General features: G+C 36.4%; 1 protein-coding gene across 1 annotated transcript; it reads left to right on the top strand.

The window, feature by feature from the left end:
- Positions 1–964: 964 nt before the first annotated feature.
- Positions 965–26,237, top strand: LOC126722111 (ankyrin repeat-containing protein ITN1-like). The gene is made up of 2 exons (XM_050425261.1): positions 965–1,327; positions 25,629–26,237. Exons 1-2 carry the CDS (start codon positions 965–967, stop codon positions 26,235–26,237), a joined length of 972 nt encoding a protein of 323 aa, XP_050281218.1.

The following is a 26,237-nucleotide window of genomic DNA, read 5'->3' as shown; positions in this document are numbered from 1 at the left end:
ATATTCAATTAAAAAAAAGTTTCCTTTTTAAAAATAATATAATTTTATTTCTGTTTGTTAAATTTATGCTTTGATTATGATTCAATTCTCTATATGAAATTAACCTTAGTTTAATTAGTATTACAAATTATGTATTTATTGCATTATATTAACCATGATTTGATTAATATTAAATAATTTTATTTAATTAATATTTAAATGTAAAAGGCTCTACACAAATTTTTTGCCTTAGGTCCCAAATTATGTTGGAACAACCCTGAAGAAAACTCTTCAAAGACAAAATTCAAACTCAAGATTTTTGTTTGATGACAAAAGACTTTATTAATTAAGCTTATTAGAATATTCTACTTTTGAATGTCATCCAATGAATGAAACTTGAAGATTGAACGTTTATTAATTCTATTTTTTGGTAATAAAGTTCTAATTAGGTTGTAACTTGTGCTTTCGCACAGAAAAATTCAGGAATGACAATAATGAGGTAGTCTTACTTAGGTGAGTGAGATAGTCATCTCGAGTTTTGTATTGAGTATTATGAATATTTGATTTTGTACAAAATTTAAGAATTAGACTGGAAACTTTGTGCAAAATTAGATTATAATTTAATTTTTATATTGATTCTATTTGGATTCCAATTGTGCTTCTATTATATATGATATGTTATAACTGAGCGAATCTAGTCTACTTTGCAGTGCAAGGACGACTGTGCCATCCTGTTTCACATCTCCATGAGCTCTTAGGTATACTGCATCCAGACTTCTACTAAATGAATATCACTTTTTTTGGGGGGTCATTTATCTTTAATTATTATTCTTATTCGTATGCTTGTTGTTAAGTTTATTGTCTAATAGTATATGTTTCCATCTGGTTTAACTAATGGCATTAGAGCAATTATTTTTCAATAGGAATCCGGCAGTTACATGAAACGAAGTCGATCCATGAGCATTCCCGAGAACTTCTGAGAGCCATGTGCAAAAGGATATCACCTTTAAATGTGGGAAAGGAAAAAAAGGTTGTTTATTTTGCCATCTTCTGTGCTATCAAAGAAGGGCATTATAAGTTTGTTGAAAAAGTCCTAGATGCAGATCCATATGTTATATGGGGTCGTGATAAAGATGGGATCACCGTATTCCAACAAGCTGTCCTATGTCGTGAAGCAAAAATCTTTAGCCTTCTACATGGGCGTGCCGTGAAGGATTCTGTGATGTATATTACAGATAACTTCTGCAATAACGTATTACACATGGCAGGGAAGTTACCATCTTCCATTCGGTTTAAACACATTCAGGGCGCAGTTCTGAAGATGCAAAGCGAACTACAATGGTTTAAGGTCATCCCTCTCACCTTATATTTTACTGGTACATACTTACACTACTGTTAAAATTGAGGTAACCAGGGGTGACCGTACTAAATATGGTAGGTGTGCATCATCATACACCACATTCTCTTCTTGCTCTACGTCCTACAAATGAAAAATTATTAGGAGTTCTTGTAGCACGTAGAAATGATAGTTCCTGCTCTCACATTCATTATAAATCCTACCACAAATTTAACGAAAGAACCCTAATATGAATGTGAGAGAAGATAATATTATTTTTCATATTTTAGGAGTACTTAAGAATTACTTCTTATAAATAAGATACTATGACTCTGATTGGATAGACTATTAATTAATTTCCATCATTTTTGTTCTATGTTATAAATATATACTTGTTGGTTCTAGTTCAATTAGTAAAATATCCTTTCTTCAAATAAAAAATATAGGAGTTCGAATGTTATAGATTGAAATCCTAGGTGGATTGAAATCCTAAAATAAATAAATAAATAAAATAAACACATAATCCTAAGTGGATCAATGACCTTATAAAGAAATCATCAGATCGTTGGGACCTACGAAAAAGCCCATATGCAAAGAATTTTGCAGAGATTTTATAACCTATAACCCACCCCTTGTCCTTAATATGGGTGCCTACTTTTAGTAATGCTTATCGCCTATAGGAGTCTTAAAATAAGGCTTGAGCTTGACTTGACTGAATAAACATGCGTATGCTAAGTTCTGGGGGAATAGGGATAGGGCGTGGGTTAAGACTGCAAGGGCAATATGCATAAATTCTTTTTAAAAAGAAAACCTTTTTTTTAAAGAGACATTTAAAAAAGATTATGATTTTTTTATGAACAACTAAGTTTATTAATTAAGGCCTAAGATGATACTTTTAAATAAGTAATATTTAGTTAATATTATATATTATAATATATTAATTTTAAATCCATAATTCATAGTTGTTAACACTACTAATTCACTTAACAATGTTAGGGTTGAATTTCTATTAATTATGAAGTTTATTAGAAAAAAAAAAAAAAAAACTAAAGTTATTACAAATTTTGCTAAAAAAAACTTGTAAGTTAATGTGTCAATTGTTGATACTTCAATCTCTTGCACCTGCCACGTGGATGCTCCATTTTGCGTGAAAACTTCGTTTGTGCATTAGATTATCCATTTTTCCCATTTTGAGGGCCAAATTTGTGGACTTCCATGGGAGGCTTTGCAGATGTTTGATTTCAATGATTTTGGTACCGTCAGAAAGATTGCAAACTCTACTTCCAGATGGTTCCGGTTTCAGGTCAACTGGACCTCTTGTGAGAGAGTTGTGTACTTCCGAAGTTGGGGGACAAAATGGGCTTCTATCCTTTTTGGGCAAATTAATTAGCCTTTTACCTTTCTTCCCAAACTAAATAGGGAAATACCCCTCTTTTGAAAATCAAAATTTTCAAAATCGATTTAAGCCCTATAATGACGTTTTCAAGGACCTATAGTGACGTTTATAACGACCTATAGTGGCGTTTTGTAACTTGATATCCATGAAATCGAGTTATAGGCAATAAGTTACTATAGGTTCTTAAAATGTCACTATAGGTCCTTAAAAACGTCACTATAGGGCTCTAGAATTTTTTTTTTTCTTTTAAACTCGATTTTCAAAAGAGAGGCATTTCTCTATTTAGTTTGGGAAGAAGGGCAAAAGACTAATTAATTTGCTTTAAAAGGGCAGAAGCCCATTTTGTCCGAAGTTGGGTGATTGAAAAGGTTTCCTTTGAAGCCTAAAAATGTTTGCTTTTCAATTTCAAGGCTTGATTACGAGCAATTTGAACGTCTAGCAGACAAGCCGAGAGTGCCACACATGGAGGAACGACTTGCCTACTTTGAGAAATTTGGAGCACATGTAGGTCGTACGAATGTAGCTTGAAAATCATGAATTCCATCAAGATTTGAGGATGGAAAACATGCGATATCTCACCCCTCCAAGATTTGAGAAATTTGGCCGCTTTCACACTTTTTTCTGCGATATCTCACCCCTCCATTGTCCAATTTCAGTCCATGAGCTATCATTTGAAAGACTTTTCCATGCTCTTTATGATAATGATGAATTTGCTTCGATCAAGCAGTTGGAGTTTTAGTCAAATTGCGGTCAAACTTGGTGAACTCTAGGGTTTAGCTTAAAATTGGCTAAGTTTGATCCTTTAGGGCACCTTGACCTTTGTGAACCATTTTTTTAGACCATGAAATGAATTTCCTCCATCTAATTATCACAAACTAGCCTTCGGTGAATTTCAGGACTTAATTATTTTGCATGATATTTTAAGTTATTCAGGTCAAAATAGAGTTATGATAGTAATCTATCTATCCAATCATTGTCTCACAAGAAGTGTACAAGAAAAAACACCACAACAAGCTTGGAGCATAAAGAATCCTATAGTTTCCCACTTACATGTGTTTGGGAGCATTGCATATGCACATGTACTAAATCAAGAGAGGTCCAAGCTAGTTGATGAAATCTTGATAAAAAAACTACTAGAGCTAATTAAGACCCCCAATTTTTGAATTACGGCTTAATTGCATTTAATCTAGTCAACTAGATGTGGAATTAGAGTAATCAATGCGCAATTAACTATGACTATTTCCTAGTGCATGGACATACATAATTAAGAATTAAGTATAAAACACAAGGAGTAAGGGAAGGGAGATGCAAACACAAGATAAAATGATGATGTGTTATCAAAGAAGAAAACCGAAGTGCTTGGCATAAAAACCTCTCCGTGGCCTTCCAAGTTGAATCAATCTACTAGTAAATAAGTTGGAGTTCAAGGATTACAATATAGACCCTCCAAGCATAGACTACCCTCTGTACTTAGACCCTCCAAGTCCCAACTACCAACAGGCTTCATCGAGCCTTGTCTTCACTAACTTTCCAAATCCTGCAATTATCACTAATTGCATCCACCATAGAATGGCATGTTCCAATGCTTTCCAAGAGCTCCTAAACAACTCACAACACTTAGAATGAGTGAGGTATGTGTTTAGATTAAGAACCTCTCAATGGATATGGAATTATAAAGGAAGGAGTATGAGAAAAACTAAGAGAAATGTGTAGAGAATTGTATGTAGGAAATCTCTAACTTTCAAATGGATTTTTAGGGTTTTCTCTCTAAAACTTTCCTTACAAATTCGTGGGTAATGTAGGCTTTTATAGTTAGGCAAAGAAATGAGGAAATGCACACAAATAGGCTGGTAGTGCATCTTGTGAGTTGGCTAAGTCGTGAGTCACTCATGAAATGCCATCGACACTTGAACCTTTCAACTTCCAGCATGTGGTCCTCCCATGACCCTTCGCAGGTTGCACCACTTGCAAGTCAGTCGTGAGCCAGTTGTTAGTTGTCCTGTTCTTCACAATTCTTCACCAATTTCACACATTGAACCCATTACATTGAGTCCCACAAAAATATAGGAAAATGATTGAAGAAATACAATTAAATTTGAAACGGAATTAATGCCAACAAAAAAATTGAAAATAAAAAATTTACAAATGACAAGAGAAAGAAATATGTGTTTATTGACTGTAATCCAAGCTCTATAAGTTCTATAATATGATCATTGGAAAAGTCATTGCTAGTCAAGATGTTGAATTTGATGAAGATGGCAGATGAGAATAGAGCACCTAAAAAGGGGAGAAATGTAATTTCCTTCCTTAACTAGAAGAGGAAGAGCAAGTGAATGAAGTTCAAGAAGAGCATGCCACTCCACCTCCATCACCGGCATCTCCCATTCATGAAAGTCCATTCTCACCATCATCATTGGAAAGAAGTTCTAGTGAAAGACCAAGAAAAATGAGAAGTATCCAAGATCTCTAGCTATGATTCAATAGAAATTATAGATGAACACTTTTTTGTCTATTTGTTAATTGTGAACCAACAAGAATTAAAGAAGTTGTGCAAGACAAGAAATTGAGAAATGTTGTAGGTGAGGAGATGAAGGCAATAAAGAAGAATGATACATGGGAGCTAGCTATTCTTCCACATGGAGAAAAGGTGATTGGAGTAAAATGGGTTTACAAGATAAAGAATTAAAGAGAAGAGGAGGAGAGATACAAAGCATGATTAGTGGTTATAGGCTACAACCAACAACAAGGTATTGATTATGATGACGTGTTTACTCTAGTTGCTCATTTAGAAACTATATGATTGCTAAGAACTCTTTAGCAGCTTAGAATCAATAGAGAATTTTCCAATTGGATGTAAAATTTTCCTTTTTGAATGGTTATCTTGAAGATGAAGTTTATGTTAAGCAGCCTATAGGCTAGGTTTTCAAAGGGTAGAAAGCTAAAGTTTTGAAGTTGAAGAAAGTTCTATATGGACTGAAACAAACACCAAGACCTTGGAATAGAAGGATGGGTTTTGTAAATGCTTGCAAGAACACACACTTTATTGTAAGGTACATAAAAATGCAGATATTCATTTCTCAAAAAATATATGCTAAGGAGATCCTCAAGAAATTTGAGATGTTAGTTTGCGAGCCAGTAAGTACCTCCATGGAGTGTGGAGTTAAATTGTCAAATCAAGATGATAAAGAGAAGATAAATCTAATATTCTTCAAGAGTTTGGTTGGAAGCTTGAGGTACCTAACATGCATAAGACTGAATATTCTCCTTAGCATTGAATTTGTAAGTCATTACATGGAAGCACTAACCATGGTTCATTTGAAGATAGCCAAGAGAATTGTTCGCTATGTAAAAGGTACACTGGATTTTGGACTGTTCTATTCGCCTTCTAAAGATTTTAAACTTGTTGGCTATAGTGATAATGATTAGGCTGGAGACACGAATGATAGAAAAAGTACTAATGGTTTTGTATTCTATATGAGTGATACTGCATTTATATGGATATCCAAGAAGCAACCAATTTTGACGCTTTCCACTTGTGAAGCCAATTAGGTTGCTACTACTTCTAGTGTTTTTCATGCAATTTGGCTTAGAAGTTTGTTGAAGGAGTTGCAGATATTGCAAGTGATAGGCCAAGAATGTATTGACTCCTTTGGTAAATTAATCAATTAATTAGCCAAGTGAATTAATTAGATTCAATTATATGCAATAAGCATGGTAGCACAAACAAATCACTAACTAAGTTAATATGCAGCGGAAAATAAATTTGATACATGTAATTTGTTTATGAATGAGAAAAACCACCAAGCCAAAATCCTACTGGGTGAATTTAAGGTCACCAATCTCGAGAATCTACTATTATCAAAACAAGCGATTACAAGTAAAAGGAATCCCAGTACCTAATACCAACCTACAATTGAACCCTTACCCCAATACATAATTGGACTTGCAATGTAGTGATAATCTCTCCTTTCAATGCAGAGCTCCAAGTACTTGACTAACCAATTGATGCACAGATCCTAGTATGTGACTAACACACCAACTTGAGAAAGATGTTGGTTGCAAATTTTTTCAGTTCATCCAGATGATAAAGATCAAGAATCCCCTTGGTTACAAAACCCTTGGCGCAAAGACGCAACAAGAGAAAGATGAATTAGGAAAAATTGTCTTCGGTCACAATTTGAATGAATAATCACTTTGCATCAAGTTGCATCACCTTAGATAGCTCTTAAAATAATCTTTATATATGTCTAGGGTTGTGAGAAAAGAAACCCTACACAAATAACTTGGATATGCGTGAAAAACAAATTTGAAAATTTGAATTTCGTAATTCTTGATAGATACAGCTTTTGTCAAGAGCTGTTGAGAATTATAAATTAAATCTCGATAGGTTCATTTGTCGAGCTATTTGTCGAACTTTAATGAACAACACTTCTTCACTTGAGTCTTGGACAGACTTGCATGGTTTCAATACTAGACTTGAACTCTTGTTTCTTGAAGTATTAAACACATTTTAGATCTACCCAATTACAAGTAAAGTGCATTTTGTTGAAGGATTAGCCAACTCTACATGACATATGTTCTAACAATTTCCATATATGTCCTAACAATCTCCCCCTTTAGCAATCCGTGACAAAACCAAAACAAACAAATAAGGTATGAGAGAAGTCATAAATCACTTAACTCATAATCACTTGTTGAATACAATAAAATCTAATCCTAACACAAACTCTTGAAAAACTTTGCAAGAAGAGAGTTCATGGTATGATAGATTTTAACAACCTGTCTTTTTGAAACACTTTAAATAAAACTCATCAAGGCATCTTAGTGTGAAATAGAAATAAAAGATTGCATACATAATAAGAAACATGTGTATAAAGAGAGAAAAGAAATAACACATGGAGAGATAGGTGAAAATGATAACAACATCATATATATATATATATATATATATAAGATAAATGAGTACAATGTTTGCTATCAATAAATGGTCACAAGACTGATGTACAAAAAGATAATGTATCTAAAAGATAAAGAAAAGAAAAGATACATAAATTCTCACTACATCCCTCAAAATATAAACACTCCCCCTAACAAAAAGGTCCTATGCTAAATCTCCCCCTAAGTATATGACTACTCTTATCCCAAAACTACTTCCCCTTTTTGTTACGAATGACAAAGGGCAAGTCACTAAAAAGTGGTCATCTCCTCTTCACCGGAAGAGCTAGCATCCTCATCCTCATCATCATCATCATCATCATCATCATCGGAGCCATTATCATCATCTCCATCCTCTGAAGGTTGTGGAGATGGAGAGGGAGATGGAGACACAGTGAAGCCATCCATGTAAGCTTATTCTCGTGCGATATGACTAATACGGGTGTTCACTTGATACAACTCAATAGTGAGTGTATCAAGGTGAGCATTCATGCACTCAAGCTGCACTATAACGACCTCAAGCATCACACCACATGCAGAAGAAGAAGAAGGAGGGGAGGTGGATGGAGCGGAATGGGCTGGAGGAGTCGTCGTCTCGATCTGTGGCCATTTAGGTTGAAGCTGGGCCTCGCTCCATCAAACAGACGCCGCACTAATGACACCAATGACGGTGAAGTAAGAAGACTTGAGATAAGGAGTAGAAAAATGGCGTATGATCCTCGTGATAGTAAAAGGAAAGATAAGCTTATCATGGGTCGCCGTATCTCTATAGACATCTATAAAGGAGAGAATAAAGTGAGAGGGAAAGTCTATAGTAAGGTCCTCAATGAGGGAAAGCAAAAAGTGAGCATGAGGCTCCGTAATGGAGTTATAGTGAGACAATGGATGGAGAACAAAAGTTATCACCATAGGAACCTCGGACCTTTTGCAAAGCCTGAGCATGAGGTGTTTTGACGATCATCCTATGAAGAAGGTGTCACACAAAAGAGAGACAGAAGTTCATCTTTGGACACAGTCCATAGATGTGGACACAAAGGATAATCAGGATGCGATACCCTCGGAATGTGTAGTACCTTGGAAACGATGTTCGGAGTGACTATGATACGTGTACCTCGAATACGCGTAGCAAACTGAGGTATAGAGGTATCAAAACTGTGCATGTTGGAGTAGAACTCCTGAATGATCATTGTAGGACAACTCACGGGCATCTCACATAGAGATTCCCATCCCCTATTGTGAATGACAGTGGGTAGAGTAGTATCGGAAAAATTTGATAGAATCATGCTGCGCTTCGAATGAACACCATGTCTGGAGAAGTTCTCTAAGAAGTCCTCTTGGGCCTTCTTATCATGGAACTAAACGTGAAGAGGAGTAGGATCAAAAGAAGATGCCCCGGAACGAAGAGGGTTTTGGGACGAAGCAGATTTGCGTTTGGGTGCCATGCGCAGACTATGAGAGAGAGAGAGAGAGAGAGAGAGAGAGAGAGAGAGAGAGAGAGAGAGAGAGAAACAAAAAAGCACCATCAACAGAGAGTACCAAATTTGAAAATGAAAAGGTACGTATGCATGAATAATGCATGAGCATTTGACGTGCAAAGAAAATTGCATCATGGGTTCAACCCAATCCAATCCTTCCAGCACACAAGTTTCAACATATAAACACACATCCATAATGCATGAAACATTGTAAAAATGCAAATGTAATGCAATGCATGAGCATATAACATCATATAAGCAAAACCAGCCCAAAAATTTCACAAAATACTCAAATATTTTCAAAAACCCCCCAAAAAAATTCAAAAAAACCCAAAACCTAGGTCCAAATGCGTGAAATGGATGAAGAAAGAGAGATTAAAGAAGCATACCAGAGGGAAAATGCAAGGTTTACGTTGAAATCCAAGGGAAAAAATTGGCGTTTGCCCTTTTTTAAAAAAACAATCCAGTATTTTGCCCCCTTTCCCAAACTAATTAGGGAAATGCCCCTCTTTTGAAACTCAATTTTCTCAATATCGAGTTAAGCCCTATAGTGGCGTTTTTAAGGAGCTTATAGTGCCGTTTTAGGGGCATATAGTGGCGTTTTGAAACTCGAGTTCCTTGAAATCGAGTTATAAGCAAAAAAATGGAAAAAAAAATTGCATTTAACTCGAATTCATGGAGATCGAGTTACAAAATGCCACTATAGGTCCTTAAAACATCACTAAGGGCTCCAATATATATATATATATTTTATTTTTAATTTTAACTCGATTTTGAAAAAATCGAGTTTCAAAATAGGGGCATTTTCCAAATTAGTTTGGGAAATGGGACGAAATGCTGGATATTTTTTTTGAAAGGGGCATTTGCCCATTTTCTCCGAAATCCAAGTGGGGAAGATGAAAGGGTTAAAGGAAAAATGTTTAGGAAAGAAAAAGAAATGTTTCTGTCAAAGAGAAAATGAGAGAAATGAATTAAATTTCGTGCTGAAGCTATTTAAGGAAAATGCATCTCAATGGATCAAGGATCTATTGAGATTCTGTCAAGCACTAATTCTCGACAGATAAATCTGTCGAGGTGCTGTTGAGAATCTATCGACGGCAAAAGTACCTAGATGGATCGAACAGCTATTGAGAAGCTGTCAGCCAGGAAGAATCTTTCTCGATGGATTGAGAATTTGTCAAGAAGCTATCGAGACCAATTCCAGAAAGTTTCGATGGATCAAAAATGCATTAAGATCTATCGAGAAAAGAAGTCCAAAGGTCTCGATAGATAGCTATCTGTCGAGAAGCTGTCGAGCTTGATAAAAACAGTTTTTCAAAGAGAGGAAAAATACATAGAAATGAATGCAATCAAGCAAGCTACTCAACTACAGATCCAAAAAACATTTTAAGCTTTCAAAAACATCTCTCGACAAGAAAAATGCAAAGCATTCGTAGATCCAAAACACATACACACACAATAAACAAGTCTAAATAATTTTATATTTAAAAAACCAGTCAAGACAGTTTAGTGAGTATGCATTAACATATGTATCCCTTGTGATGGTTAAATCACATTGTACCTGTACATGTATCAAAAGTTGCAAAAAATTTGCGAGTTGTGTGTGAAAAAACATTGCAAGTTTGCATAAGTGTCTCATGTTATAATGATTTGAGATATAAGAAAATCAATTTAACTCACACATAATCATAACTGCTTGATGAGAACTATCACCTTCGAGGTACATCCTAAAACTCCGATATCTTCTAGAAATACGTTTGCAACCATATTTAAAAGTATTTTGATTCTTTTTGCTTTTATATTCTTTGCATATTTTTTTTTTCTTTTAAGCATATCATGCATAGGCATATAAGAGAGAGAAGAAATACCCAATTATGATAAGGTTTAAACATCACAATTTTGCTATACTGAAGCATACAGATGTTATCCATGATTGTTGGGCTTTAGTTATGAGATGGTTATTTATGCATTTCTTTTAGAATTTTTTAGTCATTCCCGTAAAAAAGAGTGATATGAGTGTTAAGTATAAGAGATTACTTAATCGTATTCATCACAAACATGAGTTACAAAGTTCACTTGCTTAGTTGTGCATTAAGATGCTCATCTAAGTTACAAAAGATACAAAGTTTAGAAAACTTTGTTTTAATGGTCATACAAAGTACACAAGTACCAATGCACACAAAACACACATTGTTTTTGTATTTTTTTTATTTTTCATTTTTTTTAATGAAAAAAATAAAGCAAAACTGAAAACAAACAAACAAAAACATGTTAAACAAAGCATAGCATAGAACTAGACTGACTCAAAACAAGAAAGTAAAACACACAAGTAATGCATAAACGAAAGGAGAGAGAGGGTAAAGTGACTAAATCACTTAGAGCCTTTTTCTTTCCACACCTTGGAAGAACCTTTCCATTTAGCAAACCTTTGATCCGACGGTGAGAAGGAAGAATTGAAACCGTTCAAGTTTAAAAGGAACATGGGGGCTTTAAGAAGATCTCCAAGAGAAGCAAAGAAGGATGGAAACTGATTCTGGTTTCGAGATGAGATCATACTGTTACTTTGTTGAGTGGCTAACCGTTTATAACAATTAGGTTGAGTATGTCCTGTAGCTCCACAGTGATGACAGAGATGCTGCTTCTTCTGTTTAGACTTTTGATTATTTTCATTTTTAGTTCTAGGGTTTCTAGTCTCTTTCTTTTCAAGCTTAGGGGGGCTCCTAAGATAGTTTATCCCTTGTCTATGTTCTTACTAGCAAAAACAATTTTAACATCATTGTTTTCAGAATTAACATTATTACCAGGTGAGACAAACACAGTAGTACTAGAAGAAGCAATATTTGGAGAAGAGAAATCATGCCCTAAATTGGTTTTATTAGATACAAATTTCTAAAAGCTAAGCATCTCATTAAGCTTTGCACTGGAAGTCCTCTCCAATTGGGCTCTAACTTGAAATAGCTCCACTTCAAGCTTCTTGGTCTTTTCAGCCAGGAAATTGTTCTCAAACCACAGTGCTCCAATAGTCTGATTAGTTTCGTCAAACTTTGTGGAGAGCTCTTCTCAATCAAGTTCCACATAACTCAGCTTCTTAGTGGCTAGCCTATACAGTTTCTCATACTTCTTAGAACCTTGTTCAATTTTTCATAAGCTGTATGGATATCATCTTAATTGTCCATTTTCTCAAACTTAGAATCCACCAAGTCCTCTTCATCATCTACTGTTTCTAAAACCCCATTAGTAGGATCAACTATAGCAATGAAGGCATTCAAGATTCCCTCGTCATCATTGTCATCTGAATCGTCCTCAGGCTCGGTGTCACTCAAGGTAGCAACAAGGGCCTTGCTTTTCTCAGTAGTCTTGAGATAAGTTGGACATTCTTGTTTCATATGTCCGAAACCTTGACATCTGAAGCATTTTGGTCTGAAGGGAACAGTGTACTGACCGCCTTCCTTAGCATCCTTCTTTCCTCTATCTAGGTTCTTGAACTATGACAAAGTGGACTGCTTACAGTCTTTATCAAATCCCTTTGCCTTGGCATTCTTCATGAACTTTTTGAACTACCTCATGATATAAGATTTCATCTTAGAATATCAGAAGACTCATAAGTAACACTGCTTTTGGCCTTCAAAGCCATGCTCTTACTTTTGCTTGATTTCCCTATCCTAGTCAAACCCAATTCATAGGTTTGAAAGTTGCCAACCAACTCTGTTAAAGGAATATTGTCAATATCCTTCGATTCCTTAGTAGTAGTGATCTTGGCATGAAATCTCTCAGGCAAAGATCTGAACACCTTCCTTACAACCTTGGGTTCGGGAATGGTTTCCTCAAGATTAAAGGCAGAGTTCACTATTTCCTTTAGCTTGGCATAGAACTCATCAAACAACTCATCCTCCTCCATCTTAATCTCTTAAAAGCTCGTAGTAAGCCTTTGAAGCTTTGAAGCCTTAGTCCCTTCATAGGTTGTCTGGAGGATAGTCCATGTTTCCTTAGCAGTTTCAGTGGAGGATATCTTCTTGAACTCCTCATTGGTGACTGCACTGAACAAAGCATTCAATGCTCTGCTATTGAAGCTTGCCCCTTTGATCTTAGCATTATCCCAATTAGCTAGCGCTTCCTTTGGCTTGGTCCAACCTATCTCCATAGCTTGCCACACTTTCTTATCTAGTGACTGCAAGAAAACTCTCCTACATACTTTCCAGTATGCATAGTTAGTGCCATCAAATAAAGGGGGATAATTAAAGATTATCCTTTATCCATGACAAATAGGGGTCAATGGATCACACAACAAAGATTAACCCTAATCAGAGTGTGCTCGCTCTGATACCACTTAATAGGCCAAGAATGTATTGACTCCTTTGGTAAATTAATCAATTGATTAGCTAAGTGAATTAATTAGATTCAATTACATGCAATAAGCGTGGTAGCATAGACAAATCACAAACTAAGTTGATATGCCACAGAAAATAAATTTGATACAGGTGATTTGTTTACGAATGAGGAAAACCACCTAGGCAAAACCCCATCGTGCGAATTTAAGGTGACAACTTCTGAGAATCTACTATTATTAAAACAAGCGGTTACAAGTAAAAGGAATCCTTGTACCTAATACCAATCTACAGTTGAACCCTTACCCCAATACATAATTGGACTTGCAATGTAGTGACAATATTTCCTTTCAATGCACGACTCCAATTATGTGACTAACACACCAACTTGAGAAAGATGTTGGTTGCAAAGTTCTTCAGTTCATCTAGATAATGAAAATCAAAAATCTCATTGGTTACAAAACCCTTGGTGCAAATATGCAGCAGCTTCTTCAAGAGAAAGATGAACTAGGGAAAATTGTCTCTGGTCACAATTTGAGTGAATAATCACTTTGCATCAAGTTGCATCACCCTAGACGACCCTTAAAATAGTCCTTATATATGTCTAGGGTTGTTAGAAAAGAAACCTTACATAAATAACTTGGATATGTATGAAAACATATTTGAAAATCTGAATTTCATAATTCTCGATAGATACAGCTTCTGTCAAGAGCTATCGAGAATTATACATTAAATCTCAATAGATACATCTGTCGAGCGTTAATGAACAACACTTCTTCATTTGATTCTAGGACAGACTTACATGGTTTCAATACTAGACTTGAACTCTTGTCCCTTGAAGTATTAAACACATTCTAGATTTACCCAATTACAAGTAAAGTGTATTTTGTCAAAGGATTAGCCATGAAAGTTCAAATAGTGTAAAAACGTCCTTGAACATTTAGACCCCAATTTACAAATTAACCAATTCAAGTTTTATGTCAAACAACTAGTGTGCGAAAAATGAACAAAAGCTATAGAATAGAATTGGAAAACAATCTAAACCAAATTAAAATCACAACCCACAGCAGATAATAAAAGATAAAGATAAAAGGGAAGAAATATGCAAACACAAGGACAACATGTGATGTGTTATCGAAGAGGAAACCGAAGCCCTTGACATAAAACCTCTCCGCCATCCTCCAAGCGGTAAACAATCCACTAGAAAATGTAGTTGGGATACATGGACAACAATAGACCCTCCAAGCCTAATCTACCTAGTGTACCTAAGCCCTCCAAGCTTCTTGCTCCAATGAGGTTGCGCCGAACCTATTTCTTTTCTAGCTTCCTGGATTCGCTACTTGACCATAGCATCAACCAATGTAAATTGGTTCCTTCCTAACTGCTTCCCAGAACACCAAACAGTCCTCTCACAGTAATGGATATGGTGAGAAAAAGGTTTTGGTAAAATGCCACTTAAATATTTAACAATGGAGAGGAAGAGAGTTGAGGAATTTAAAGAGACTCTTATGTAAAGATTATAGATGAATCAATCTTGTTTTACTCTAGGGTTTCTCTCTCAAAATTCTCTCTGGAAGCTCTCCTTCTTTTTTGGGTATAAGGGGTATTTATACTAGGATGAGAAAATAATGTGAAACATCAGGTTTTGCAAAACAGGAGTGGCTCGCGGCTTGACTGAGTCGCAAGATCCAGCCGCGCGATAACAAAACGGTCAGTTGTCCTATTTTGTCTTGTAGTGCTCCAACTAGCATGACGTTTCAACTTCTAGCATGCTTGGCACATGTGCTGCTTCTGGTGGCTTGCAGCCGCGAGTCACCCGCGAGATCAAGCCGCGAGACTCTGTTTTCTTGCACACTCTTGAGCATTCAATCACTCTATCTCACTCACTACCCTTACAACAAACCCACCTAAATACAGGGTTACTAATTGTTGAAATACAAGCAAATTTGGCACGGAATAAAGCCAACAAGATGGTTGATTAAATTCAACATTTACAATCTCCCCCTTGGCTATTCCGTGACAAAACCCTAAAACAAACTCTAGACTTAACGTGTGAGTTGGGAACAGTTGAGGAAAACTCCCTCATACCTAATTCTAGAAACTGTAAAGCACTTGAATCATATTAGCATGAAACTCCTGAAACATAACAATACACTATGATCATTGTATGCAGAAAACATGAAGTGCATATGAGACAGGCATAAGGTGATCAAGCAAGGATGAAGATAAGAAACAAACCATGGCTTGATCAAACAAGTAATCACTACAAGGTAGTGATCACAATGCTCATTCACACTTGGAATGAACACTTGAACATACAAGCAAACAAGAATAATGCAAGTTACTTGTATGCCTAACACTTAACCAATGCGTAATACACTAAATATATGCATCTAGGAACAATCCTACTAGGGCACACGAGTGACAGTACTTATAAGAAAATGTAAGACATTTAGATAGAAGTACTGATTTAAACAAAGCATAAAAGGCTGCATAAAGCATGGTACAGACCATAAAGCCTACATATATGCATAAAAACATAACCCTAAAAGCTTACATAAGCAACATGGGTATAAAATACAATATACACAGAATAACAACTTAAACTGAAAACAACTTAAAGTAAAGTATTGAAACTGCTTGCAGAAATATTCCCCCTTAGGTAATATCCTCCCCCTTTGATCAAGCTATCACTCCCCTTTTCATCTCTTATGACATCATCTCCCCCTTTTTGTCATGGAATAGCTACACATTCTCTTCTAGCTTCCTTTGAATATGATCCAATTGAGTTTGGAGTGAGGTAAACTTCATATCCCATCGAGTGCTGTGATGGTGTAGAGTAGATGTGAGTCTGGACATCTTGGTATTCAACTTGTGTACAGAGGATATAATGTGATCAAGTTTTTCGTCAAAGGAGAGGGTGCTGACATGCAAACCACTGTGAGATGTGGAAGTTTCTGGTTTGGCTCTCTTCCGACTATGACCAATGCTTGCGTTGAATGTACGCATGTTGATTGGAGTAGGTTTTGGGCAAGGAGATTCATTTGTCATTGGATAGATTCCTTTGAGCTTCAAGATCCTTGAAATGAGACAGCAGAAAGGAACACATATTCGGGACTCAGTTTGTAGAACTGTTTTGTACAGAACATGAAAGATATGGGCACAGATGTCAATCTCTACATCAGAGATTAGATCATGAAGAAACAAGGCACATCCGAGGTTCATATACCCAGTGCTTGATAGGGGGTACAAATTGTGAAACATCACAATTGTAAGCACTCTCAGTTTTGGGGGAAGAGAGGAAACACTGACGGAGTTTCCATTGGATGAGGATTCTAAGTCTTGTCCAAGACCCTCCTTAAGAAGTTCCTCATCAGGACAAAGATCATCATAAACCAGTGAGTGTCGAAGCATTGGTCGGTTGATGTGAAGGATCTCTGCCAAATATGCAGGAGAGACTGAAAAACTCTTTTTCCTAACCCAGCACTTAAGTTCGTCTCCTTCCACAATCGCGCTGGCATAAAATTCCTTTACCAAATTTTCATAAGCTTCATCCAGATCAGATAGAAGGTAATTCCAATCCTTGTGAGCAAACCATTTCGGAATGTCAGTGTCATGAAGTGACGATTGGTCAACAGGTCTTTCTAGTAATGGTGTAGCATTTCGGAAATAATTCTCATGAGACTGAAAGGTAGCAAAGGATCTGAACTTGTTGGGATTGAACCCTCTTGATGAAGAACGAGTCCCTTTTGTTTGAGGTGAGTAGTCATCAACATTAATGACAGGTTCCTTTTCTTTGGAACAACCTCCTTTCACAACTGCTTTCTTGAATGGAGACATTTCCAGACTGTATCATGTAATAGAGGAAAAGAAATAACACAATCCAACAGACATTATTAGCAGTGGGTTAGATTTAAATTAGGGATAATGAAGAAAACCCTAAGAGCTAGATGGAAATGACTAGAAAAGAAAAATGAGGGACAACAATGACCTAGAGAACAGAAGACAGATGCACACATCAGATGAACAAGCACATAATCAACACAGTATAGCCAACAAACAAAACAAGAACATTTTGAATCAATACATCAAAATAAGATCAGATAAGATGGGTAAATAATAGATAATAAACCCTAGCTAAGCACAAGATGAAGACCAAAACCAACAACTTAAACAAGTTCAAAATAAATTAATAGCCTCCACTAGCTAAGCACGGACAAAGAGCAACAGCTGAAACAAAAACCCAACTCAAATCACACAAAAATGCAAATATTCAAGAGGGAAAAACACAAAATCAAGAAAAATTGAGTTCGAGAAATAAAACTCATACCTGTTACTTGAAGATTTTGAGTAGAAAGGAAGCAACAATGGAGTTTGAAATGGGTTGCACGGAGTGTTTGGGAAGGAGACAGTTGAGAGAGAAGATGAACAGTCACAAAATGTTCGAGGGAAAACTGAAAAAGATTTTAAAAAACAGCCTTCACTGTGCAAAACACGAGTTTTTCACGGCTGAGGTAGGTCGCCAGATAGTCGCCAGATTCACCCGCCAAAACACTTTAAGACAAAAGTTTTGAAAAAATTTTTAAGTGTTTTTCGCGACTGGAAGTCTTACTCGCTAGGGTGCCACAAGCTGAGCTTCGAAAATCTCTATGTACCCCTAGCGACTGGACCTTCCACTCGCGAACAAGTCGGCAAAATTGACCCGTAAGCTCGTGACTGTGGCGTGCGACTTGACTTACCCGCAACTGAGTCGCCAAAACAGGGCAAAAATGTTTTTTGAAATTTTCAGTTTTTGAAGAACAAAATACTTTCCAAAAACACCAAAAACACTCAAAAATCTTTTTGTGCTTGAATCAACAAAGATTGAGCATGTGAAAAACACATTTCATCAAATACAATCACACAAATGAGTATGGCATTTGTTGAACATAAACTTGTGTGTTGTGTGTGGATATCAACAATGAGATAGTCCTTAGTCTAATGTGAAGTTTCAATGATCAATTCAACCAAGGTATACACAATTAGCACTAGATCATGTGACCTATCTCAATTATAGAAGTATGCATATATGACCTCCCACAAAACTTGATAACATAATTTTGGAGCTTTACATTTGACTCCACTTTCAATCATAACATTTGATCTTTTTGATCCTTTTGAGACAATCACATCTCATTGTGAGAGTGATATTTGATATTTCACTTTGATGAGATAGCCTTTGGCTTTTTGAAAAACCATTTACTTTAATTTTTGGTCGCTTTCCCTTTTTCCTAGTCGAATACTAGTATGTGCGACAGGCTTTTGCAGCTCAAAATCTCTTTTCATTTGGAGATTTACATTTGGTGAGCTCTGTTTAGCAAAAACAAAAATAAAGAGTGGGAAGATATATAGACAGAATTCTATGCGTGTCTCAAGATCAACAAAACCGTTCACTAATCATTCATGACAAGTTTGAAGATCTATTTACAACAGTCACATAGATTTCAAGATTTCTTCCACCGTGATAAGAGTGCAAAGAAACAAGCTACGCTCGAAAATGCACAAAGCCATTAGCTCAAAGGTACAAGGCAAAACAAGTTTTGAGACAAAACTCAACAATGTCAATCAAACTTTTTGATTTTCTATTTTTTATGTGATTTTTGGATTTTTGACACATAAGAAGAAAAAGATTGATCAAAAACAAAAATGAACAAAAGTATGCACAAATAGACAAACAAACAACCACCAACAAAATCAATAAACAAACAATCAAACACCGTCACAAAGCATAGGAAGAATTGATGCATGGACATGTTGTAATGCTTATGCATGAGTACCCTTTTTCACCCACACATCACTTGTGTTTGGGATAATTTCCTTATAGAATTGGGTACGAGAGTTAGGGCTTTCAAACCTTCGTGTGAAGCTTTCCAAGTAGTTGGTGAATGCACCAATCATCTTCATCACGTTCATCATTCCGGGATCACCGTTTTGATCTCTTAATGGTTAACCAGCCCAATTTCTCCTATCATTTCTAGGTCCTCGTGACCTTTGAGGAGTTGCACTATTCATTGCTCTCAGCTTTTGACAATTTGGTCGAGTATGCCCTTGAAGTCCGTAGTGATGAGACACATAGTTTGATCTATGACCCTTTTGTGGTCGTGGACGAGACTTGGCTCAGGATTCAGATTTGCCCACGGATTGATTATGGGGATTCAACAACCGTTTGTTCTTCACGTTCCTCTTCTCCTCTATCTTGGGCTTCTCAACAGTAGGGCCAAATTCAACTGGCTCTTTGGCCGGTATAAACTTCACTTCTTTTGTGACATTGCCAGATGAGTTACTCCTTCTGGTATATTCCAATCCGGATTTGTCTGAAAAATGCTTTTGAGATGAAATAACATCATTTAGCTTCTTTGTGGAGACCCTCTCTATCTTAGCATTTGCTTGCTCAACCTCTTGCTCTCACTTTTATGTAGGCTTCTGACAACTCACCATTCAGTGTTTCTATCTCACACTTGGCCTCCTTATAGCGAATTAGGAGACTTTTATAGTCCTCCTCTGCCTTCTTCATCTTTCTCACAGCTGCCTTTACCACCTTTGTGTACTCACCCGACCTTTCCAGGAGTGAGTTATAATTGTCTTAAAGATTGGCTGTGTTTTCATCTTCTTCTACACCTGATTCCTCAACAACTCCAAATGATTCTTCATCACTATGTATTCCAAGCTCTTGTACAAGCAGATTCAACTCGTCTGAAGACTCAACATGGGCAATAGTCATAAAGGCTGAATAATTCCCTTCTCCGTCACAGCTTTCCTCAAACTTTGAGTCGGATGAATCCGAGTCACTCAATGTTGTGGCATACACTTTGCCTTTCGATTTTAAATAATTCGGACATTCTTTCTTAAAGTGTCCATGCCCATTGCATTCGAAACAAGTGACACCTTGTGTAGATTGTGATTCTTTTCCATCTTTCTTTTTGAATTCCCTTTTCTCTCTTCCTGAACTTTGGAATTTTCCTTTATCACAAAATTTGCCATTATTCTTGAATTTCAAGAATTTTCGGAAATTTTTTACAAGGTATGCAACATCTTTGTCAACCACATCTTCTTCCGATGAGTCATGGTCTTCCACCTTTTCATTAATGGTCTTAAGAGCAAGAGATTTACTCTTCCGTTGATTGGGTAGGGACATTTCATAAGTCTGAAGAGAACCAACCAGCTCCTGGACTTTTATGTCATCAAGGTCCTTGCTCTCTTCAATCGCTGTCACTTTGGCACGAAAACTTTTCGGCAATGATCAAAGGATCTTCCTTACAATTTTAGAATCCTCCGTTTTCTCTCCCAAATTGAACTTGCTTACAATCACGTCGTTAAGCTTGTTATAGAAAGAGTCAAAGGACTCATCCTCACTCATTTTTATCTCCTCAAACCGAGTGGTTAGCATCTGCAGCTTGGTATCTTTAACTTTCTTCGTGCCTTCGTAAGTGGTCTCCAATATCTCCTATGCTTCTTTGGCAACGGTAATGTGAGAGATCCTGTGAAATTCATCTGGAGACACACCACAGAAAATAGCATTTAGTGCTTTACTGTTAGCATTAGATGCAGTGAGTGCTGCCTTATCCCATGTGGATTTGGCTGCCTCAGGTCTTGTCCATCCTATCTCAACAGCATCCCAAACAGATTCATCAATGGAACACAGAAATGCTCTCATGCGAACCTTCCAAAAAGCATAATTACTACCATCAAAATATGGAGGTGCATTTAGGGATTGAGACCGATCCATCTCAAAAGGGAGTCAAGGATCACACTATGGTAATGAAACCACTAAAAGTGTACCCACTCTGATACCAATTGAAAGTTCAAATAGTGTAAAAACACCCTTGAACGTTTAGACCCTCAATTTATAAATTAACCAATTCAAGCTTTATGTCAAACAACTAGTGTGCAAAAAATAAACAAAAGCTATAGAATATAATTGGAAAACAATCTAAGCCAAATTAAAATCACAACCCACAGCAGATAATAAAAGGCAAAGATAAAAGGGAAGGAAGATGCAAATACAAGGACAACACGCGATGTGTTATCGAAGAGGAAACCGAAGCCCCCGGTGTAAAACCTTTCCACTGCCCTCCAAGCGGTAAACAATCCACTAGAAAATGTAGTTGGGATACATGGACAATAATAGACCCTCCAAGCCTAATCTACCTAGTGCACCTGAGCCCTCCAAGCTTCTTACTTCAACGAGGTTACGCCGAACCTATTTCTTTTCCAGCTTCCCGGATTCCGTTACATGACCATAGCTTCAACTAATGTAAATTGGTTCCTTCCTAACTACTTCCCAGAACACCAAACAACCCTCTCACAGTAACGGATATGGTGAGAAAAAGGTTTTGATAAAATGCCTCTCAAGGATTTGACAATGGAGAGGAAGACAGTTGAGAAATTTGAAGAGACTCTTATGTAAAGATTGTAGATGAATCAATCTTGTTTTACTCTAGGGTTTCTCTCTCAAAATTCTCTCTGGAAGCTTTCCTTCTTTTGTGGGTATAATGGGTATTTATACTAGGGTGAGAAAAGAATGTGAAACGTCAGGTTTTTCAAAACAGGGGTGGCTCGCGGCTTGGCCTCGTGGCTTGACTGAGTCGTAAGATCCAGCAGCGCGATAACAAAACGGTCAGTTGTCCTATGTTGTCTTGTAGTGCTCCAGCTAGCATGACACTTCAACTTCTGGCATGCTTGGCACGTGTGCTGCTTCTGGCGGCTTGCAGCTGTGAGTCACCCGCGAGATCAAGCCGCGAGACTTTGTTTTCTTGCACACTCTTGAGCATTCAATCACTCTATCTCACTCACTACCCTTACAACAAACCCACCTAAATACAGGGTTACTAATTGCTGAAATACAAGCAAATTTGGCACGGAATAAAGCTAACAAGATGGTTGATTAAATTCAACCTTACAAGCCAATTCTACATAACATATATTCTAACAAGTTCCACATATGTCCTAACAGCAAGAAGCAGCTATAAAGATATTTGTGGACAATAAGTCGGCACTAACTGTTGCATAGAATCAAGAAGAAGTTACAAGGTATAATTTTATTTGAGAATATATTGCTAGAAAGGAAGTTGATCTTAAGTTCGTGAAGTCACATGATCAATTTGCGGACATACTCACTAAGCCACTCAGTTATGACACATTCAACAAGTTACAAGCCTTACTTGGAGTGATTAAAAAAACAATTTTAATGGGGGGTGTTAAAAGTCAAACTTGTTTTTAATTAAAATGTCATTGATATGTGTGACTTTAGTAAGTTAAATAAAGTTGTAGTGAAAAAGAAGAACATAAAGCTTTAAAAAGTTCTCTCTCTCTCTCTCTCTTTTTGCCATTTATGATTGTAGGTCTCTTCTATACATTGAGTAGTGTGTGAGTGTGAATGTGAGGAAAGGATCGTAAATATTTTTTCAACATTTCTTTCTTTAAGAAAAAAGAATATCACATCACTCTGTTGTGAGAGTACCTAATAATTTTCAATGCTTAATCTAATGCTGGTAAGTATGATTATTAGCGATAGTGATAGACCCAAAAATGAGAATAAAGTAACGGCAATTGCACAATAAGCTCGGAATGCGTCAAAAGGAATGTCAATAAACACAATGGGAGAGGATTTTCTCTCTTTCATTTCACCTCAGAAGTAGACAAAGAAGAATTCTAGTATACTGTCCGTGGAATATTTATGGTAACTTGGTAACGACTTAGTGCCGAGACAACTTGGTAGAAATGAAGTGATAGATTGGTAGGTGACCTGCATTTTACCTTTACAAAATTCTACGTTCAGGTTCACAATGTGCTCCTAGAATATATGACAGAATCCAATACCCAAGAGATAGGTTTTAAGCTTGTTAGATTTAAGCAACTGATGGTTTGGTGAAATGGGAAAAATTCTTAATAGTCACAGTTTAAATCGAAGGGGAAAAAAAGAAAAAGAAAAAAAAAAGGGATTCCGTGCAATAGCTACACCACTAAATCCCTTACAAAAGGTTTCAAATTTTTTCATCTTTTACCTTATGTCTATTTAAAACAACTTATTTAGTTGAAATTGAAAACTTTTTACTGAAAGTATAGAAAAATGTTGAAAAATAAATTGAATTGTATAGTGAGGCCTATAAATAATATCAAAAAGTATAATAGGACTCATGAATAGTATCAAAGAATGCAATGAGACCCATAAATAGTAGTAAAAATAAGTTAAAAGTGGAGATAAGCTGAAAAATTCAGCTCATTCTAAACACACATTCATCTAACTTTTAACTTTCTTTACTCTTTAAACCTCTTTGATCCAATAATTGATATTAAAAGTAACCTTCTCACAAGCAGCTTTTGATCACAATTATTAAAAACGTATTGCAAGGTGCAATAGCTGATTTCAATCCAAAAAAAAATTAAAAATTAAAAAAAATCCGTTGAAGTTTTGTGTGCTTTGCATCGTGTGGGTCTAGCCCACTCTTTTGTCAAAGAGTATAAGTTCATTTATTATTAGTTTGTCTTCTCAAGCTTTAATTCAAGTTAGCTTTTGGTTTAATAATAATGTTAGGATACCATGCGCTTACTCATTGCACCAAAAATTATAGCTGTTGATAAGCGTGCAATTTTTTTATTATTAAAGGGTGGCAACCTAGCGCCCCAACCTAGCCTTCGCCTCTGCAAGATGTTGGACTTGGCCTACTAGGCGGAGCGTTGAAGTGTTGTGTGCTTTGCATCGTGTGGTTCTAGCCCACTCTTTTGTCAAAGAGTATAAGTTCATTTATTATTAGTTTGTCTTCTCAAGCTTTAATTCAAGTTAGCTTTTGGTTTAATAATAATGTTAGGATATCATGCGCTTACTCATTGCACCAAAAATTATAGCCGATGATAAGTGTGCAATTTTTTATTATTAAAGGGTGGCAACCTAGCGTCCCAACCTAGCCTTCGTCTCTGCAAGATGTTGGACTTGGCCTACTGGGCCTCTGCCTAACAATCCCACCCCTAACACTTGTATATGTGCAGTAGGAGAGTCGAACCTGTGACTTAGGTTTGATACCAATTGTTAGGACCAAGCCCTTAGCCACTACACCAAAAGATATAGCTTATGGTAAGGATGCAACTTTATATCCTTAAAGGGTGGTAGCCAGTACCAACAAGTTAATTGAGACTTGGCCCAACTAGGCTTCTGCCTTTGTAGGGTGTTGAACTTGACCCACTAAGCCTCCGCCCAACAAATGAGAAGTGATGCAAAGTGTGTCTCTCATGCTAAAGAGGAGAAGAAAAAAAAAAAAAAAAAAAGCTATTCAGCCTAAGTGACAGCTGAAGTAAAAAAAGACACACACACACACGGACAGAGTGTGTTTTTGGTAAAATTGTGCGAGAGGCCATTCAACCATTGGAGAGGTGCAGTACAATATTTAGAGAGAAACATAGTTAGAGTGTGTGAGAGTGAAAAAGTAAAAGGAGACATTTTCATTTGCTTAAGCTACACATAAGGAAGATAAATTGGTGGAATTTTGTTGGAGAAGTTTTGAGTGCTACAACCATAGAATGTTCGTAGGAAGATTTTACTACTAGGTTTTGTGGTGAGACTGTGTTTTACTCATTGAAATTTATTTATTATATCTGCAACTTATTGTGCACTCAAGTTTGGAATAAACTTTAGAGTTTTAATCTCTATTTTCATAGTGGATATTTTTCGGAGTTGTCCTATGATTTTTTCCTCTACGCTAGAGGGTTTTCCACATAAAATTTGGTATTCTTGTGTTGTGTTTTTATTGGTACTTGCTAAATTTTTTTTTCTATAATATTGTTATTGCTTGGTAATCATTTATATATTAATTCACACATAATGTTATTTTAATTTACACATAAAGGGGATTTAGGTTCTTTGCCCCAACATGAAGAAGGGTCTCCATTTTGATAGAAAACCTCTAGAATATTTTTGGATTCAAATTAAGTATATGGGCAGATCATATCTCTGATTTAGTTACAATGAATTTGTTAATTCAAGATCATATCCCCCATCACCTCAAAGCACGGAGTTTTGAGTGAAAAACTTTTAACCAAGGGTTAATGGCGCGATGCAGCTGATCAAAAGTCGAAGGCCAACCATTGTTCCTATTAATCAATATGTAAGTTCATTTATATTTTGGTAACATTTTGTTTAACAAATGCAGGAACTGAAGCAAATTGTCCATCCCAAGACGAGGGAAGAAAGAAACAAAAGTGGTTTGACTCCACAAGAATTGTTTACGAGAGAACACATTGACATGAAGAATGAGGGAGAGAAATGGATGAAGGAGACAGCAACTTCTTGTACAGTGGTTGCTACTTTCATTGTTACCATTATGTTTGCTGCAGCCTTTACCGTTCCAGGTGGTAACGACCAAAATACAGGCCTACCAACCTTCCTAAATGAAAATTTGTTTATGCTCTTTATAGTAGCCGACGCTCTTTCACTCTTTTCTTCCTCAACTTCGGTGTTAATGTTTTTGGGAATCCTCACTTCACGTTATGAAGAAGAAGATTTTCTTTTCTCCTTGCCTAGAAAGATGATAATAGGCCTTTCCACCCTTTTCTTATCTATTGGAACCATGATGATAGCCTTTTCTGCTGCTCTTTTCCTTATGCTGCGTGGACAACCATGGATTTTCCCCCCTGTCATTTGTTTTGCTAGTGTTCCTGTCACCCTTTTTGGAATCATGCAATTCCCACTTCTTGTTGACATGTTTAAATCAACTTACGTATCTAGCATCTTCGATCCGAAAATTAAATATTGGTCATAA

Source organism: Quercus robur, chromosome 4, assembly GCF_932294415.1.
Source record: "Quercus robur chromosome 4, dhQueRobu3.1, whole genome shotgun sequence".
NCBI lineage: Eukaryota > Viridiplantae > Streptophyta > Magnoliopsida > Fagales > Fagaceae > Quercus > Quercus robur.
Note: the sequence above shows the minus strand (reverse complement) of the source record. Positions and strands in the feature narration are given on the sequence as shown.

Excerpts from the sequence above, each read along its gene's own strand:
- LOC126722111 (XM_050425261.1), top strand. The coding sequence starts at position 965 with ATGTGCAAAAGGATATCACCTTTAAATGTGGGAAAGGAAAAAAAGGTT. Across the intron at positions 1,328-25,628 it reads GCGAACTACAATGGTTTAAG|GAACTGAAGCAAATTGTCCA; the intron begins GTCATCCCTCTC and ends TAACAAATGCAG.